Source organism: Talpa europaea, assembly GCF_964194135.1.
Source record: "Talpa europaea genome assembly, chromosome: 7".
NCBI lineage: Eukaryota > Metazoa > Chordata > Mammalia > Eulipotyphla > Talpidae > Talpa > Talpa europaea.
Window position 1 is genome coordinate 51,384,765 of NC_140074.1, and position 18,394 is coordinate 51,403,158.

Consider the following 18,394-nt stretch of genomic DNA (forward strand, 5'->3'; position numbering starts at 1 on the left):
TAACCTCAGCCAGGGTCGCCGCCAGATTTTTCTATTTGTCTGATTTTCTAATTGGGTCACAACTTCCAGAGGGAAACTGAATCCAGGAAAGAAAACAATCATTTCTTTGTGTCTAGCTGCCTGACTCTGGGGGGGAAAGCAGAGAGCTGGGGTCTTGGTGTGGCCTGTAGGTCCCAGGCTGAACCTCAGAGGGGTCTGGGGAGGTCCTGCCTGCATCCTAAGATATGCCTTGCATCTGGCCAGGTCCCTGGACTGGGGAAAGAATCTGGGCTCAGGAAAAACATGACCAGGTGGGTGTGAGGTAGGGCAGGAGTCCTGCTTTGAGTTGTTCTAGAAGCTAGATCACCCAGAGACAATACCCCCCCCCCCCAGCAATATCAGGCCCGCATGAGGTCAGGAGGCAAAAGCTTCCTTTTCACTGAACTACAGGATAGGGACAGGGAGGGGCAACAGAGCAGGTTGGTACCCCAAAAAGAGAGCTAGCCTGGCCTTTTCTCTGATTTGTCATATGACCTTGAACGAGTCCTTTCCTAGCCCTCAACTGCACATTTCTGGGTTCATTTCTAAGGTTGCGTTCCATCGACAACAGAGGGAGAAGTGGCTACACAATGTGCAAAGGCCCTCTCCAGCCCCTCCGTGAGATCTGTGTTGGAACAGAACCCTCCCCCGTGAATCCAGACAGGGCTAAACACCTTCAATGCTTCTATGGGCCGATTCCCCCTATATCAAGGGCAGGGCCTGAGCTGGAGACCACTGAGTCAATGCTTTTGCTGCTGCCCCGTTTCGTGCTCTAAGCTCATTGCCCCCAAAGGTCCTGGGTGGCGGTGGGTAGTCTCCAGAATCTAATTCTCTTGCAGCCTCACTTGTCCAGGTGTCTCTGACCAGGGAGTTCTCTTTGCAGGAATCTCCCACCCAAAGGACTATCAGAAAGTTTGCACCTTCACAAAGTTCTGGGGGCTGTGGGAATTTCATTCCAAGACTCCTGGGGCAGACATGGTGTCTCTCCTGACCCCAGATCTGCTGATCTCGCTGTCTTTCATGTCAACACAGAGAAAGCAATTCCTAGAATTAGCACAGTGTTGCCAAATCCTTTCCTTGTCATCAAGGCTCAATCACTCGCTGCCTGCACGGCCTCAAGCAGATCCCGAGCCTCAGTTTTCATCTCTGTGAAATGGCGCTGCTCACGGCTCCCCGTGCCTGCCTGGCGGGGATTCACTACGCAGAGAGGGTGGTGAATTGTAAAGATCCGTCCAGATGGTGGTTCGTTTCCTTCGCATTGTTGTGAACAAGACTTCAAAATGACCACAACTGTCAGGCATCTGGCTGTGCGGGACAATGCCCGCGGCATCGGTGACCCGGCTGGTCTTTAGACTAAGGGACAATGATAACACCCTTGTCGTTTGAAGGTTTCCTCTCCTCCCTCGTTTCTGTCTTGCTGTCTTTTCCACTCCTTCCCTTTCTCTTTCTCTTTTCCTTTCAACCCCGGATCTAAGTCGCCCTGAGCCGAGTCCTTTATTTGTGCTGTAGCACATAGACTCTTATAAAGAAAATTCATTTGTTCAGGGTCACCGCGTGGTTTTTCATTAAAAACAAATTACCCGCATTCAGGGAGGACATCTGGGCTTCGCGGGTCCCATTAATGACTATATTTCCAGCCTCCCCGGCCCGGTTGGGCTCCCCTTGCCTGTCACCCCGCGTTCCCGGCCCCGCGAGGACAATGAGAGTGACAGTCAAGTGAAAGGGAAAACATGAGGGATGAGGGCGAGAGGCGAGTCCCCCGAGAGGGAAGGAGGGAAAAGTGAAAAAAATAAATAACTCAAACAGAGGGTAACAAGGGCCATTGTCTCGGCGTCTTCCAGCAGGAGCCAGAACAAATATTGGAAGAGCCAGTGGGGGCGTTGAAGTCAAGCGGAGCCCTGCTTCATTACACAGTTGGGCCCTAAGCCCTCAATTCGGGACCGGATAAGGTCGAGGGGGGCATGTGCTGGATTCAAATAAATGCCACCCATCTCCATTGAGCACCTGCTGTATGCAGGGGCAAGGTAAGGGGAGGAGGAGCCGGGAGATGGGGACTCTCAGTCACTGTAGCTCTGACCACAGTGGCCATAGACAGTGCCCTGGGGTTTGCTCAGTGGAGTGCATTTGATCTGGGCCTGGGAGGATGGGTCAGACATGGAGGTGAAGGTGGGGAGTAGAAGGGAATATACTGGAATCTGAAGTGTGGTTCCCTGATGTCCCAGCTGAGAAGGGTTTCTCCTGGGTCATGGAAGATCTCTGGGTCAGAAAACCATCCCAGAGCCCTCCCTGGTGGCGAAAGGGGTTAAGTTTCAGCACTGTGAAGTTATCCACAGCCACTGCAGCACGAGTTCGATTCCCAGCCAGGGAGGTGACCCACGTGGCTCGGCAGACCTCTCCTGCCTCACCCGCTGCTCCCCTCAGCAGTGTATTTCAGTCCTTCTGCCTGTTCTGCTCCCCACTCTGTCTCTGGTGAATCCTCTCACCCCTAGCACCTCTGGCCTGTACCCCAGTTCTTGTATGCATAAATAAATAAATCTTAAAAAAAAAAGAAAATCATCCACAACCTGGATGGAGCACCGAGGACCGAGGAATCCAAGCCTCCCACTGGAGGAACTCCACTCACTCTCACGTGCCACAGGTACTAGGCACTATGTGAACTTGAGACCTGAGTTCTAGGCACCCAGCCCAGCTGTTCCCCTGACTGGCTGTGTAACTTGGGCATGTCTCCAAGATAGCATGTCTCCAAAATAGGGACAACCATTCCAACCTCCTGAGGTGCTTCAAAATTACAAGTTCCAAAGGGCTAAAGGGTGCGCTTGCCTTTATAGACTAAAGCACCTTGCAGGTTGGTCCCTAAGCTGGTAGCTTACAGGAGAAATGAAATGGTTTCCTTCAAAACCATCGCCTTTGGAGAGCAGGATTCCAGCCCCAGTGGTTCTCCTGCCCTGGAGGTTCTGGGCACTGACACAGGTCTCTGGAGAGAAGTCTCCCAGCTGGGGTGACCCACAGGGTGAAATATGGTGGTCAGTGCAGCTAAGGACTGACAAGCAATGAGGTCTTGGAGACGGGGCTACAGATTCCAGCAGATCAAAGGGAGGAAAACACAGAGAGCCACAGTAAATTCAATTTGATGACTGGAAGGACTCCAATAGGTACAGAAGCAAAACCTCTCAGAACCTTTGAGTTCTTGGCCCCAGCCTCTGCCTGAAGCATTCACTTTCTCCCTTCTCACTCCGCCTCCCACTGGCTGAAATATGCTCTCTCAACCCCAACTCTGAGACACCCCTCCTCCTAGATTCCTCCCATTATCGAGACTCAGCCCCCAAGGGTACATGTGGACAATGGTGTTTTCTCAATTTTAGCAAAACTCTGCAAAGCCATCTTCAGATATGCCCACTCCCAACCCCTATCAACCTTCCTACAGAGAAATTCTGGGTTCCTTTATGCCATCTCCAGTCTAGGAAGGATCCCCCCATCTTTGTGCTCCCAGAGTCTGAGTTTACATGTGATCACATCTATTCCCCACAGCCTATCATGACTTCCCCGACTGCACTACATACAGACTAAGCATTTCTCATGGAGATCGGTCATGGCTTTTACCTTCACACCTCTAATGCCTGGCACATGTCGGTAGTGAATACATATTGGAAGGGAGAGAAGGAAAGTAGGAGAAGAAAAGAATAAATAATGGGTAGACAGATGGATGGGTGGGTGGGTGGATGGATAGATGGGTGAATAGGTGGGTGGACTAATGAATTAATAGATGGGTGAATGGACAGGTGGCTGGATAGGTAGCTATGACTGGATGGATGGGTAGATGGATGGATGGATGGATGGATGGATGGATGGATGGATGGATGGATGACTATTGCAACCTAGTCAACTCAAGGTCCCACCATAACAGTTTATGTTCGGTACAGTTTAACAGAAAATCAGGGTGTCTCCCAAGTCCCTCTATCCTATGGAGACTGCTCTCCACTCCACCTTACAGCACAGCACATATTAAATGCCCACTATATACCCTCCAAATGATACTTTTGCTCTAAAAATATGACTTATTTTTGTAATTTTATTCCCCAAATTATTTGGCCACAAGTAATTTATTTTAATTTATGATTGGCTATGATTTCTCAGCAATCAAGACACAGACTTGGAAATTCTCACCAAGTAAGAAAATCTAACCTAAAAATTGTTTTCAAATGTAATTAAATTTTTACGAGCACTAAATTTACTAGCTAATGAAGTTAACTTAATAATGTTATAATTGGTAGGCATTTAATTTAACATTTACTGATGCCAGTTTTCCAGCTTCCCTTTCTGAATTTTAGAGACAAAAGGAATTTTGGTTGGGCTGTTATAAAATTCTGAAATACTTTTAGGTTCTCAGTCCAGGACCTGCCCCAGAGCCTGCATCCCCACTCACCAGCCTGTGGCAAGTCCTGGGACTCCAAACTCCTTCTTCAGGAGCTAAGATGCAGTCACAGACAATGTTATAAAAATGAAAAGGAAAGGTAACCGGAAGGAGTAAGCTGGGCCTTGGGCCTCTAACGGGTGGCTGGCTGCTATCTGGTGGCTAAGGGGCTAGTCTGAGTCCTGGTCACTGCAGGTTACAGGCTCCTGCGTGGGGATCCCTTCTGAGAGTAGCTGCCTCGCCACAACTCCTCCCTTCCACAAGGAGATGTAGTGATGAGTATATGGGGTTAGTACAGCCGGAGGCGCCTTCCTTCAGCTCTGCCCTTTGGAACTTATTACCAACTTACACTTGATAGCTCGCCCAGGGCCACTGCCTTATCATGCCAGAGCCCACATCTTAAGGAAACTGCCCACTTAGAACAGACGTGGCAGAGCAAGAGGAGCCTCCCAGTTCAGCCTGCTGGAGGTGATACCAGCAGGCATGGGTGTCACAGATTTAGAAGTCCTTGAATGGCACGGCCAGAAAGCCTCTCTAGGGCGAGGCTAATCCAATCTCTGCACTCCCTGCCTCCTGAGTTAAGAGATAGCAGGAAGTCCCAGGGTCATAGCCCAGGGTTACATTGCAAATATTGATACTCGTTGGAATCAGACCCCAGCTCTCCTAAATTCAGTAAGAACATCATGCCCCCAGTATGCTTTCCCACTTGACTTCTGCAATTCTTTTCTTCCCAATGCAGCAATGAACTCATAAGGCCCCAATGGATGTTAATTTTCCCTAATCCCAGCATCACTTCCACACAGGTTTCTTGGGTGCTTCAGTCACAACGATGGCCCAGATCAGCCACGCCAGAGCCCCAGCTCTCCATTCTGTGAGGTGAGCACACAGCAGCCTCCCCTCTGACCCATGTCAGATGTGCCCAGACAGAGCCTGCTGTTTTTCAAGACTACTGTGTACCACTTTCTGCCATGGACTTCCAGGACTTAAGGCTTGGGTACTGACAGAGCCCCTTCTTCATTAGGCCAAGCCTGCTCTTCCTTCTCATTCCTGATACCCCACAAGGTTTTGGTCACGCCTAGCTCCTCCTTGATGCCCAAGATCTCTGTTTCTTTGGACTTCTTGCTCAATAATTCTCTCCTAACATCTCAGACTGGCAAACTCACCCTTCAAGGTCCAGCTCACATGATCTCTCCCAGGAAGTCCTCCCTGATTTCCCCTTTCCTTCCCCATTGTCCCAGAAGATTCAGCAGCCTCCTCCCCTGCATTCCCTAGCACTTTGAATATTACTACATTAAAAGTTTTAACATCTGGTAGGAATGAATTTTTATCTTTTAGAGGGTATGTATCTATTAGATAGCCCCCATTTAGACTGCGTGTTCCCTGAGGGCAGGGGCTGTATCTACAACACCACACATAGGTCAGAACTGGCACACAGTGACTCTTAGGAAATATCTGGAGAATCAGTGAATGAACAAGTGAATGCCCACCTGCCATTTCATGCAGGCTGTATCTGGCATCCCCCAGGGTCAATTCTACATTCCTGGTGTGGCAGAGTGATTGGGGGCCACTAGAGGGCAGCAAAACGTCAGAAATGAGCAACAGGTGGGCTCCCCAGAGCCCAGGGAGAGTTTGACAAAGGTGCAGAAGGAACCTGGAAAGCACCCAAGCCCCAAGACTACCCAGAGCCTCCTCAGCGAGGGAGAAATAGGAGCTAAGAACAAAGATCATTCATTCCCTGATCACACACTCCCCAGAGGCTTGGGCTGGAAAATACTGGGAAATTTCTGGTCCAATCCCTCCAAGTCCAGGCTGGCTCTTGATATGCATCAGGCAAAATTCTAAGTCTTTACACAGATAATATCATCTAGTGTTCACTCTTATTATCATCACCCCCATAGGATAAATGAGGAAACTCGGGCACAGAAACATTATGTATCTGGCCCAAATCACACAGCTAAAGAGAAGCAGAATGTCAATTCAAAACCAGGTAATCCGGTGGTGAAGAGGGCATGCTCTTAACTCCAGCCTTTCTGCCTCACACGTGGCTGCCTCTCCGGCCCTTGGGCAGCCCTGGCAGCTTTGCTTCAGCATGGGGCCAAGCTCTCATGGCAACCCAGCCCAAAGATCCCCTTTTTTAATTTCAACTATTTCCTGAGTGCTGCTATGGGCCCGGCACTCTGCCAGGAACCAGGGCATAGTGATGGACAAAACAGACAGCCGCTTCTACAGCCCTGTGGACTACACGGGCCTAAAGGGAAGGCAGACAAGGGAGGAGCGAAGCACCGATGAAACGACAGCCATTGTGCTTAGTATCTATCAGGAATGAAAAGAGCACATTGCTTTGAGAGAGGTCTAATGGGGGTTCAGGTTTAGATGGTATGGAGGGTAGAAAGAAGCACCCCCCCAACCCAGCAACGATGAATACATCCTAATCCCTGCAACCCGTGAACATGTAGGTTTTATGGTGAAGCGGAATTAAGGTTGCTAATTAGTTGATCTGAAGATAAGGAGATTATCCTGGATTATCCAGGTGGGCCCAATAAAATCACGAGGGTCTTTATAAGTGGAAAGGGAGGAGAGAGGGGGAGAGGGAGGGAGAGAAAACCAGAAGAAAGATGTGTCATGATAACATGATAAAGACTCAGCCCAGGCAGCCCAATGTTGCCAGCTTTGAAGATGAGGGAACTGGACCTGGATGTGGGGAATGGGTGTTGCATGGGAAGCTGGCAAAAGCATGGAAACAATTCTCCCCTAGAGCTTCCAGAAGGAACACAGCCCTGCAGAACACTTTACTTTAGTCCAGTGAGACCCATTTTAGACTTCTGACCTCTAAGATAAGAAATGTCTATTGTTGTAAGTTATAACTCATTATAGCAGTGAAAGGAAACTAAGATCCATTAAGTGGTGGGAAAGACTCCTCTGAGGAGGTGAAACCCACAAAAGAGGCCAGGTCAGCTGGGCCATGGGAGAGCAGAGAGGGCTGAGTGCCCAAGGAGAGGAAATCGCAGGTGCTAGGGGGGGTAGGGGGGCTCTCATTCCTCCTGCTTGCCCACCTCCCAGGTTCCTGCTCCAGCCTCATCCTCTCCTCCCACTTCAAGAAAATAAAAGCCATCAGGTAACTGAGCAATGTAATTGAAAGGCATCTAGAAATGGCGGACACCAGTCTCTGGTAAGTGGAATACTCAGGCTAGGAGGGCGCCACGCTCCTCGGCTGCTCCTGGTGGGCTTCTTGGCTGCTGCAACATGGTCAGGATTCCCAGGGACTCTGGCTTCAAGGTCCCAAGAGCAGTCAAATGGGAAGGGGGGCTTGTGGGGGGCAGGCCTTCCTTGACTGGTTCATCTCAGAGCCGGTTACCTTGCGGCTTAGACTCACTAAAGCGAAAGGGCAGTGACCACCCTTCCTTCCCCCCAGTCCAGAATTTTTAAGAGTTTCAAATGCCATGTCGATATCTGTTAGGCTGTGCAAATATCTTCAGGCAGGAAACAACTAGTTCCACCAATCAAGACTCTATGGAATTTTTGGTGCAAAACTTTTGGTATTTGCTGGGATCTTGATGAAAATAAAATCTGAAGCCTGTCTCCATCCTCAGCTGATAGGATGTGCTGTGTTCTAGTCAATGTAAGTGGGTGGCAGAGACACGGGGCTCGCAGAGCTGCAGAGAGGGAATCTAGGAGCACTAGAGGAGAACCCTATTTTTTGCAGGCATGAGGATGCCCTGGAGCCAGAAAGGGCACATGGTACCCTGTTGGCAGAATCTGGATTCAAAAGAAACAAGAGTCCAAGCTGCCAGAATGTAATGGAAATATGTGGAGTTGGAAGATGTAACATTTCCTTTCGCAGACCCAGAGGTTCAACTGTCAAGTGTACCCCAGAGGCAACTCTCCTCCAGGAGCCATAAAACAAACCTTATGTTTGGAAGCCTTGCCTCATAGGTGAAAGAGGTGCAGCCAAGTCTCCCAAAACCTAGGGTGGCAGAGACTCAGAAGAGTTCTGGTTTCCCTCAGGCGAGGAGGGAGGACCGCTCAGCTCCATGCAGAGAAGCAGCCTGGAGACAAAGCAGGATAAAGGGAGGCAAAGGCTTGGTCCACTGGTTTCTCCAAACCCTGTCCACTCACCTGGGGGGTTACCACATGGGATCATCTCAGCCCTGTGATCACAAACAAATATCTCCCAGGGTCAGAAGGCTAAGAGGTTAGGAATCAGAAATCCAAACATATACAAAGTTGAAATTCTCATATAAGTAGAGGTCTAACCGTGTCCTAATCCCTGGAATCTCTGACTGTTACTTATATGCCCCCAAAAGTGGGGGTGAGTTCTTTGAAGACTAAGGATCATGAAATGGGAAATTATTATGGACTATCTGGGAGGGCCTTCAATGCAAGGCCCTTATCAGAGAGAGAGAGAGAGGTGGAGGGACTTCACCTTATCAGAGAGAGAGAGAAGTGGAGGGACTTCTGACGCACATGGAAGGGAAAGTGCTATGAAGAGAAGCAGAGAGATTTGAGCATGAGGGAAACAGCCAAGGATGCCAGGGGCCACAAGGAGGCAAACCAGCTTCCGGAGGCCATGCTGGGTTTCAAGGCTATGAGAGAAAATCATCTCTGTTTTCTTAAGTCACCTAGTTTGTGATTGCACTTGTTACTGCAGCCATAGGAGATGAACACACAGGTCAATATTAATTTTCCCTGCCTCCCTCCATTGGCCAACACACACAGAAGAACCTACTATGTGCTAGGGACAGGGAAAGGGTAAGAGACTAATAAGGCGGAGGACTTGCCCTTAAGGAGCTCACCTCCCATAGGAGAGAGCAGGACCCCAGATTCACACGTGTGGGGTCACCGCCAATGGCAGATGTTTCTGCTCCGCCCAGAGGGTGAAGGTGGATTCCAGTAGACGGAGGCAGGAGATGGCCTCAGTCAAAGGCACAGGATGAAGACAGTCACTGACCAGTAAGAACGTGAGTAGTGCTGGGAACCAGGGAGAAGCCACATGGGGAAAGGGCTGGGGGAGGAGACCAGAACTACAAGCTGAAGCCAGACCTGGGGAGGCCCAGGACCTGCTCTGTGGCTGTGGGCATCTTGGCTGTGGGCCCAGCCTCAGGGCAGTGCCAACAAGGACCTTGGGAACTGCACATCACTGCCCCGCCCCGTTGAGCTATGGAAGAATCAGATTTGGAGATCACATTGTAAATAGAGTCCCGAGCCCCCACTCTGCTTTCGGTGTTGAGAAACAGGCACTAAGGACTGTGCCCACCAAGCATGGAGCTCCGGCCCTGACAGTGAGTGCAGCACTGAGTGGCGCTGGGTGGTGTATGAGAAGAGAAAACAAGTGAAGAAACAAGAGGACAGAGAAGGGAGGAGGGAGGAGAGGAGAAATGCGGAGAAGCAAGGAGTGGAGGGAGAAAGGAGGAAGATCTGCCAAAATGCTTGTCTCCCTCCCTCCCTGGAGACCCCCCACTATGCCAGGGGACAGAGTTTCAGGGGACCTTGGGGTCACCCATGTCCAGGTGCTACCAGCAGGTTTCCTTAGTCTGTGCCCTAGCTCGGGCTTGAGCTTCCTGGGGCCACCGTTAATGGCAAGGAAACTCCTGGGTTCCTGCTGGGGGCTCTGCCAGGCCCAGGCCCTTCACCTCCTGAGCCTGGCAATTAGGGCTGGCGGCATCACAGGGGCCTGGGGCGGGCTCCGTTTGGATAAACCTGGGCAAGTTCTGCTGTTTCTCTGAACTCAGCCTCTTTGGGTTTGCTGTCAGGTGCTAGCAGGGGCAGCTGGGTGGCCTCAGCTTCACCGGCCAACGTGCTCTCAGGACAGGGCGGACAGGGCCCCGGGCTGCCGCTGCCTCTGCTTGGTGTCCCTGAGAAGCTTGTGTTGAGGGGCCCAGAGCCCACTGGCGGCAGAGGGCGGAGGAGGGAGTGCTGAACTGGAGGCAAAGCCCCAGATCACGGTCCTCCTACCTGCCAGCTGCACTGCTGTGGCAGCCCCTTAACCTCTCTGAACCTCAGCTTCACTTTTGGAAAATGGAGCGGGGGGGAGGGAGGCTGGACTCCTGAACCTGCCCACCTCACAGGCTGGAATGTGAAAGTGCTCCTGGGAAAGCACTCTGCCTTCCATCAAGCACTACACAGAAGCCAGGCCCACAAATGGACACCACGTGGGCTCCATCTCCAGAGGCTGCACTAACTTGCCAAGGGCTGGGCAATGAGTGGAGGATGGGGTAGGCGGGAAGAGGTAGAGGGGTGTGTCCCCCACCTCTGTTTGCCTGGTGCACTGTGAATAATTTCCCGATGATCTGCCATGGGTAGAAAAGGCAAAGGCTTTGCTGGCATGAGCCTGGCAGGCCTCCCCAGCATTGGCAAGGCCCAGGGCAAGAGTACACATGGAGGCCATTTCCCATATGTCTCATATTTAAAAGTCATAAATCAAACTAACAAACCGTTAAATGAAATATGCTCTACCCTCCTACCTTGTTAAATACATCTTCGTAACAACCTGGAAGGCCAGGATGCATTCAGAGCCCTCGGACGCCTCAGCGTCTGCACCAGGACGAGGCTCGTGGGGCTTCCCTCTGCTCTGCAGCCCTTCCCACCCCGCCCCCTCACCATCCACAGCTGTGGACACCCATGCCTCACATTCCAGCTCTGTCCTCACCCCCACGACCAGCTGTCCACGGGGTGCTCACACTCATGAGCTGGGCTAGAGAGGAGATTTGGGGCTATTTGGGCAGGACCCCAGGGTGGGATAGAAAGAGGAATGTGGGCACCAGGTGGCCACGTCCCCTGGTCCCTGCAGATGCTCCCCGGTCTGTGGGCCGGGGAGACACTGCCCTGTGGGGCCAGACAGGACCCTCAAAGGAGAGTTCATGCCAGGTCATGGCTCTGGACATGGCTCTTGCTCCTACTTGCTGGGTGATCTAAGCAAGTCCCAGGCCTTCTCTGGGCTCAACTTCCTCATCAAGAAAGTGGGGTGAATGATCCACCGCCCAGTTCTCAGAGCTGTTATGAGGCTCCAACAAGACAGCTGTCTCAGTGGGGAAGAATAACCAACACTCATGAGAGTCAACAGCGTGTGTTAGGAGACAGTCCCCAGCACTGAATGAATGACTTGAAACCAGAGACAACAATAACCCATAAAAGAAGTGAAGCAACATCCAACCAATTCTGATTTCCCCCAATTTTTAAAAAAAAACAACTTTCAAAGAATGATACTTTAGGTATCCCTGCTTATGCTGATGCCCTTAGTCCATGGAAAGCCCAGCACCTTGGGGATGCATTGCCTCGACCCCACATCACCCCACTATTGAAGGAGACTTGGGGGCTGCCTTTCCAAATGTTTTGAAAGAAACTGACACATCACTGGCCTGAAGGGATCAGGTTTCAGTGGCCACAGGGTGTTCAGCTTAGAATCAAGCAATAATCCCACATCCTGTCTGTCCTGAGCACAGGACCCTCAGCCAAAGAGTAAGACCATTGAGATCACTGGGGGGGTAGAGAGGGGCTCCCCTGAGTTCACAGCATACTAAGTGGGTGAGGGGAGAAAGGATGGAGGGCCCCACTCCCAAAGGGCTGGGTAGCCTTCAGCTGCTGCACCCTCTGTTCAGACTCCCCGTGTGGCCAGTGAGGGGCCCCTCTCTCTGATGTGCTCTGGGCACTGCTGCTGACTGGTCCTGGCCCCGCTGCTGGCCCAGCTGTAGAGGAAGAGGCCAAGAGCTGAGACCTCTGCCTGATTAATTCAGGTCCACTTCTCAGAAGTAAAGAAGTCACCGGGTTGTTTGGGGGGTGCCCCCCGCTGAAACCCCATGCGCGGCCTGCTGTGGAGACGCAGACAGTGCAAACTCACCAGGCACCATCCCTGTCAGCGTCGGTGCTGAGTAGCTGCCCTGTCCGGCGGGGGGGACGTGTGGAGGGTACCCGGGGAGGGTTGTGCTCGCCAAGTCACGGCCTGAGGAATCAAAGCAACAAATCATGGGGTGAGCATCTCCGTGGCCAGCTGCTCGTGTCCACAGCTCCCTGGACACTTCTGCACATTTGTCACGTCTGGATGCTGAACACCAGTGTGCCCCCAGCCCCAGACCTCATGCAATTGCGCACGCGCACATGTACACACACACACACACACACACGCACACACACATAAACACACACACACACATCCCTCCACAGCCACCCTGGCTCCATTCAGGAACCACTAACAGCTCTGCCAAGGACACGGCAGAGTTCCTGGCAGAGCTCTGTCCCTGGCAGAGCTCCTTTTTCTCTACTCCCCAAGGAGTGCTTGGATTCCTCACCTCCACACCTTGGCTTCTGCCGTGCCCTCTGCACGAAGCACCCTCTCCTCCAGGTGCACACGGTCCAAGCCACCCACCTTTAAAGACCAACCAAAGGCTTTCCTCCTCCTCCTCCTCAACAGTGGGCAAATGCCTCTGACCCCTAGATTTGGATCAGGTGCTAGAGGATTCTTCCTCTTATGGCCTAGAGCTACTCATTCACTCAGTGGAAGTGCAGGAAGCACCTTGTGTTCTGGGCACTGGGACCTGGGGGTTAAGGCTCGGCAGGCCCTCCAGTGGATGCGTGTCCTCTTTCTGCAGTTCCTTGAGGGCAGGGGTGACAACCCAGAAAACCTGCTTTCCCCACAGAATTTAGTATCTGGTAGGCTCTTTTAAACACATGAATGAACAGAGCATCCAAGTGTGCTGGTTTCCAGACCAGGTGGAAAAGAATTCCAAGGTAGCAGGGGCCTGCATGGGAGAGGCCAGTGAGGTCTGTGAATGTCTTAGGAAAAGAAGGGGCAACAGCCCTTTCAAACACGGCCAGTTGTATATATTGACGAAGTGATCACCAATAACTTGGACCTTGGCAGTCAGACTAGTGGGTAAAGTTGGCAGTTACCCCAGAAAGTGCCAGCCAGTGGATGGGAAATGAGGTGGTCTCGGGAGGAGGGCGGGGAGGCGGAGCCTACACATCTTCTGGATGTGGACTCTGAGGACTGGGGAGACCAGAAGAGATCTGGGGGTGTGCTGGGATGGGGGGGCAGCTCTTCACCACACGGAGCCAGCGGAGCCCCAGGAGTCTCCTACTGGCCCAAGCAGGTGGTGCAGGCAGAACAGGTAGCTGACTGAGCTCCAGGCCAACTAGCAGGTGGCCCAATGAGAGGGGCCACCTCTCACCAGCTCCCCTTGAAGAATCCAAGCCAGCACATGGATGACCCTGTGAACATTCCCTGGATAAGTGAACAGTCCTTCTAGCATCAGTCTACCTCATTTCCCAAGGTTCTGCTTGCTTACCTTCCAGAACACCAGGCAGCTGCCAGACAAGGGGTTCCCTCCCTCTCTTTGCACATCTCCTCCCTGGCTTGTGATAAATGCAGCTCACATGTCTTCACAGGAGGCATTGCTACAGGGGAGCAAATGCCCCGGGACTTAGCACTGGGACTTCTCAATCCCCCACCCGAGCCGCGTATGACTCCCCATGAGAGTTGAAATCAAACACAAAACTGAAGTTGGCAGAACTGACCAAACTTATAAGGTGATTTAAGGGGGGTTGCCCCACTCCAGGCCTCTTTGTCTCCCCCTCTCATCTTCCTTTGACCCGGCACCCACCACCCTCTATGGCAGCCCTGCTCATGCAGTGTCAGCTCCGGGAGCAAGTCTCGTACCCAAGGTTGGAATAGGATTTGTCAAGCAAAGGAGTGATGAGGCCCTGCTAAAGTAGGAGCTCTCCAGAGTCCATAATGCTCCCCTCCACCAGCAGCCCATCAGGGGTAACTGTCCCGGGCAAGAAGGGCCTTGTTGCTCTTCTTCACCAGCTCCTGTTGCCATTTAGCAGATGGAAAAGCCAGCCACGGTGAGTGGGGAGCAACTGGCACAGGTCTCACAAGGGGTGGGGGCAGAGCAGGTACCTTAGCCCAGACCCCTCCTCTACCCTCAGCAGCATCGTGGTGCTGTAACCACAGTGGTTACAGAGACTCTGTGCCCTGGGCTCTGCAAAGATGTCTGAGGGAGCCCATGAGCACAAGTGTCAGTCTAGTCCCTTCAAGATCAAAGTGTTGAGGCCAGACTGAGACAGGCTCCAGCCTGGGGTTGATACATCCAATGACACAGCAAACCCCAAAGGCTTATAGGGATTACAAAGTTCCAGGCTCTGTTCTCAGTATTTTGATTATGTACTCACTTAGTTTTCAACCCCTGAGTGACAGCAGACCACATAATGCTCTCCCCATTTTACAAGGCTCATGGGACACGATAGTAAGGGCAAGTCATTGGTGCAGGGTTGCACAGTAAGGGTCAGAATTTGGACCCAAGCAATCCAAAGTCAGCCCATGTGATGGGGTGAGAGTCAGGCCCACCTGATGAGGGGGAGGCCAAAACTACCCACTGGAAGTCAGAGGATGTTATCCTGACAGGAGGTTGCCTAGTGGAGGGCAGCTCAGGGGTGTCAAGCCTTGGCGGCTACCTGGGATGGAAAAGAGGGTCTTGAGAAGGGACGGGACAGGCCCGAAGAGCCTCTGCTGATTTGAGGCAAGGCCAGGATTGGAATCCAGCTCTCCTGCCTACTGAGATTGGGTTCTTTCTTCAATGGGGGCTGATCATCTCTGAACCCCAACAGTTCCTGCCAGCATTACACATGTTTTAAAACCTTGATCTCTAAAGCAAGGGTGTAGAAAATCAGTGCTTCACCAAAGCACTCAACTCAAGAAGCCAGATAAAAAAGCAATAAAGTGAACCCAGGGGAAGGAGGAAGAAGGAATCCATAAATAAAAAAGAGCAAATAATGATTTAGGAAACAGAAAAGCAGGCACAACAATAAATATGACCAAGAATTGTTATTTGAAAAGACCAAAAAGATTGGCGAAACTGGGGCAAGTTTCAAAAAAGAAGACACAAATATCAAGATACTCAGAGATATGGATGGGACGGTATTAAAAAAAATCAGAAAATGCATGAATGCTTTACACTAATCAAAGTGGAGATCTCAACAAAGGGCACAATTTTTAGAAAATATGAATTAACAAAATTAACTTGAGAAGAGGTAGAAAATATGAATCACCCAATAACCTTAGAAGAAATAGGAAAGATTCTTTTAAATTATTTTTTTAATAGGTGCCTTGTCTACTTAGCTCCTTAGGCAAGCTTCTGTTTGTATATTGTTTTTGTTTTTGGCAAGTTCTTTTAAACCTTCTCAGGACATAGACTTGTGATATTAAATTGTTCCAAGATATAGAAAATTAAGAAAATCTAATTCATTTTGCCAAGTTGGCATAATCCTGATATAAAAACTTAGCAAGGGTGCACAAAATTGCAAATTAATGACTAGTCTCACAATTCATTAAAATTCCTGCAAAAAATCTACTTTCTCTTGGATCAAGTAGTGTTAGAAAGAATAGCATACTAGGTCAAATTAGTTTATTCCGGGTAGGTAAGAATGATTCAGGGCCTCCCTGGTGGCACAGTGGGCTGAGCACAGCGCTATGAAGCAGTCTGCAGCTTCTGCAGCACGGGTTCGATTCCCAGCCGGCCAGGGACATTCCCACATGGCACAGCAGACCTCTCCTGCCTCGCCCACTGGTCCCCTCAGCAGTGTTTTCGATCTGTCTGCCTGTTCTGTTCCCTACTGTCTCTGGTGAATCCTCTCACCCTCCCTGCACCTCTGGCCTGTACCCCAGCTATTGTATAAATAAAAAATAAATCTTTTTTTAAAAAAAGAATGATTCAATATTTAAGCACTGGCTGAGATATCATATTAATGTATCAAAGGAGGACCACCATATGATTATATCAAAGCAGTGGGAAAGGCATGGGCTAAAATACAACATTAATTCCTTACAATACCTCTTAGCAGATAAGAATTGCAGTAACACTTCTCTGATCTGATATTTTTTTTTTTAATAGAGGCATGCTTTATTTTTTATTTGTTTGCTGGTTTGTTTTGTCTATACATGCACTGGGTATAGTCAGAAGCGCGGGAGGGCGAGAGAATTCACCAGAGCCAGAGCAGGAAGCAGAGCAGGCAGAAGGACCGAAGGACACTGCTGAGGGGAGCAGCGGGCGGCAGGAGAGGTCTGCGCGCCATGTGGGACCCTCCTCCGGTGGCCGGGGAGCAGCCGGGGATTGAACCGGCGCCGCAGAGGCGGCGCGCAGCTTCGCAACCCAGCGCTCAACCGCTGCGCCACCGGGGAGGCCCTCTCTGATCTGATATTGATCTTAAATCTAGAGTTAACATCATAGGTAACTGCTAGAATACTTGAAGCATTCTTAGTAAAATCAAGACTATATCCAGGAAACCTGTTCTCCATGTTATCACTGAAAATTGTTTTTAAAGTTTTAGCTGAGACATAGATAGAGACATAGGCAAGATAGAGACATAGGCAAGAGGGGGGAGAGGAGCACCCAAATTATCACCAGCTGGGTATAACTGGAGCTTGAAAAATCACAATAATCAGTTCATCTATTGGAGCCAATGAAAAAGTTTGGTGAGACAGGTAATAGATGTCCAGAATCAATACCTTTCTAGATGCAAAAGCTCCCTGATGCCTATTAAATTAAGTACAGATCTTTGGTTTGACTTTCAAGGCCCTCTTCAGTCTGTGCCCCCAACCTGCAACCTTCCAGCTTTATCAATACCTACTTCCCTGGGCCATTCCCCAAGCTAACTGTTAGAAGCAAGCCAGCAAGCAGGCACGCTCACCTCGCACTGTGCCCTCTCTGTGATGGTTACAACACCAGGAAATACAGCCTGGGGTAAAGAAGTGGAAATTGAATTGCTGGTCCCAACTCTCAACCTAGTCCTGAACCCCACCCTTATGACCACCATCTTGAAAAGAAATGGTCATTTGACACCCAACATGTAAGAAAACATATTAAACTTTTTAAACCATACAAGTTGACTTACGAAAAGCTAAGAGACATCCTTTGCTGTTCTTTCTATTAGAGGTGGAGTTTGTGTCTCTGTTCTTGGCCTCAGCCATGTGCCTTGCTCTGGCCAGTGGGATGTTAGCAGTTAGCTACATGCTCATGGGGCAGGTGACTCCTTTGTGCTCTTGACTTTTCCATGGCTCATATGCTATGTGGAGGGAGACGTGGGAGAAGAGATGGATCCAAACCAAAACCGGGGCCAAGCCCAGCCCAGATCAGCCCACCTCTGATGCATGGGTGAGGACTTCAGAGGAGGCTTGCTCAGAGCAGTGCTGTGAGAATAGCTGCTGATCAATGTTACCTGTTCTTATTTATATCATTATTCTTTCCTTAAGCACACACACTTTCTCAGGACACCTGTCTAAACCCAGAGACTGCTTACCAGCTGGTGGAAAACCTACAGAGTGAATGCAAGTCTCAAATTTGCTTTGATGGCCTGTAAGGACTCTCCCAACTCTGAGACAAGGATTCATAACCTTGGAGTATATGGGCATTTTCATCTATTCATACCCTATTCTAAGGTTTCAGGCATGTTGCCAAGGCTGGGTGTGTTAACAGTCAACAAAAGGCAGCTAAGGGGATGGTACTGCTCCTTTTAGTTCTAATTGAGGTCTTCTGATTGAATGGGAAACCATAATTCAAGCTTCTGAACGCAAGCGGACTTCAAAGCATCACTGATGTTATTTTTTGCCAAAGAAGAAATTACTTATATCATTTGTGATGACTCCAATTGTTATTATTGACATGTAGTAAATTTGCAAATAACTAAATAAAATGAACTGATTTAGGTTCCTGACATGATTTCTCTTATTAATGACAAATAAGTACACCTTGGTGAGCTCATATGTGGCCTCTCTACCCGGACAGAATAAGCAAGCCTTAGTATTGCTCACTGTTAGAAAGGAATCCATAGTTTTAACTGACCCAAGGTCACAGAGTAAATGGTAGAACAGGAACTTCAACTCATGACTTGTAGTTAAATATTATTTGTCAAGGATTAATCAAAATGTCTCCCTCAAGGGGACCAACTCTTCTAGATAGCAAAAAGTCTAAAAAGTTT

At 50.0% G+C, this 18,394-nt stretch overlaps 1 protein-coding gene across 8 annotated transcripts in view; it reads right to left on the reverse strand.

The window, feature by feature from the left end:
* The window catches only part of PAX5 (paired box 5), a gene marked incomplete at both ends in the record, with an annotated part of 160,773 nt that overhangs the window by 19,165 nt on the left and 123,214 nt on the right, over window positions 1-18,394 (reverse strand). For 5 of the 8 annotated variants that reach the window (XM_084239210.1, XM_084239208.1, XM_084239206.1 and 2 more), the window contains one exon: window positions 12,264-12,365. The exons of the other annotated variants lie outside the window; for them this stretch is intronic. In XM_084239210.1, the coding sequence (XP_084095336.1) occupies window positions 12,264-12,365 (102 nt within the window). The remainder of the gene's footprint in view (window positions 1-12,263; window positions 12,366-18,394) is intronic. 8 annotated transcript variants of the gene reach the window in all.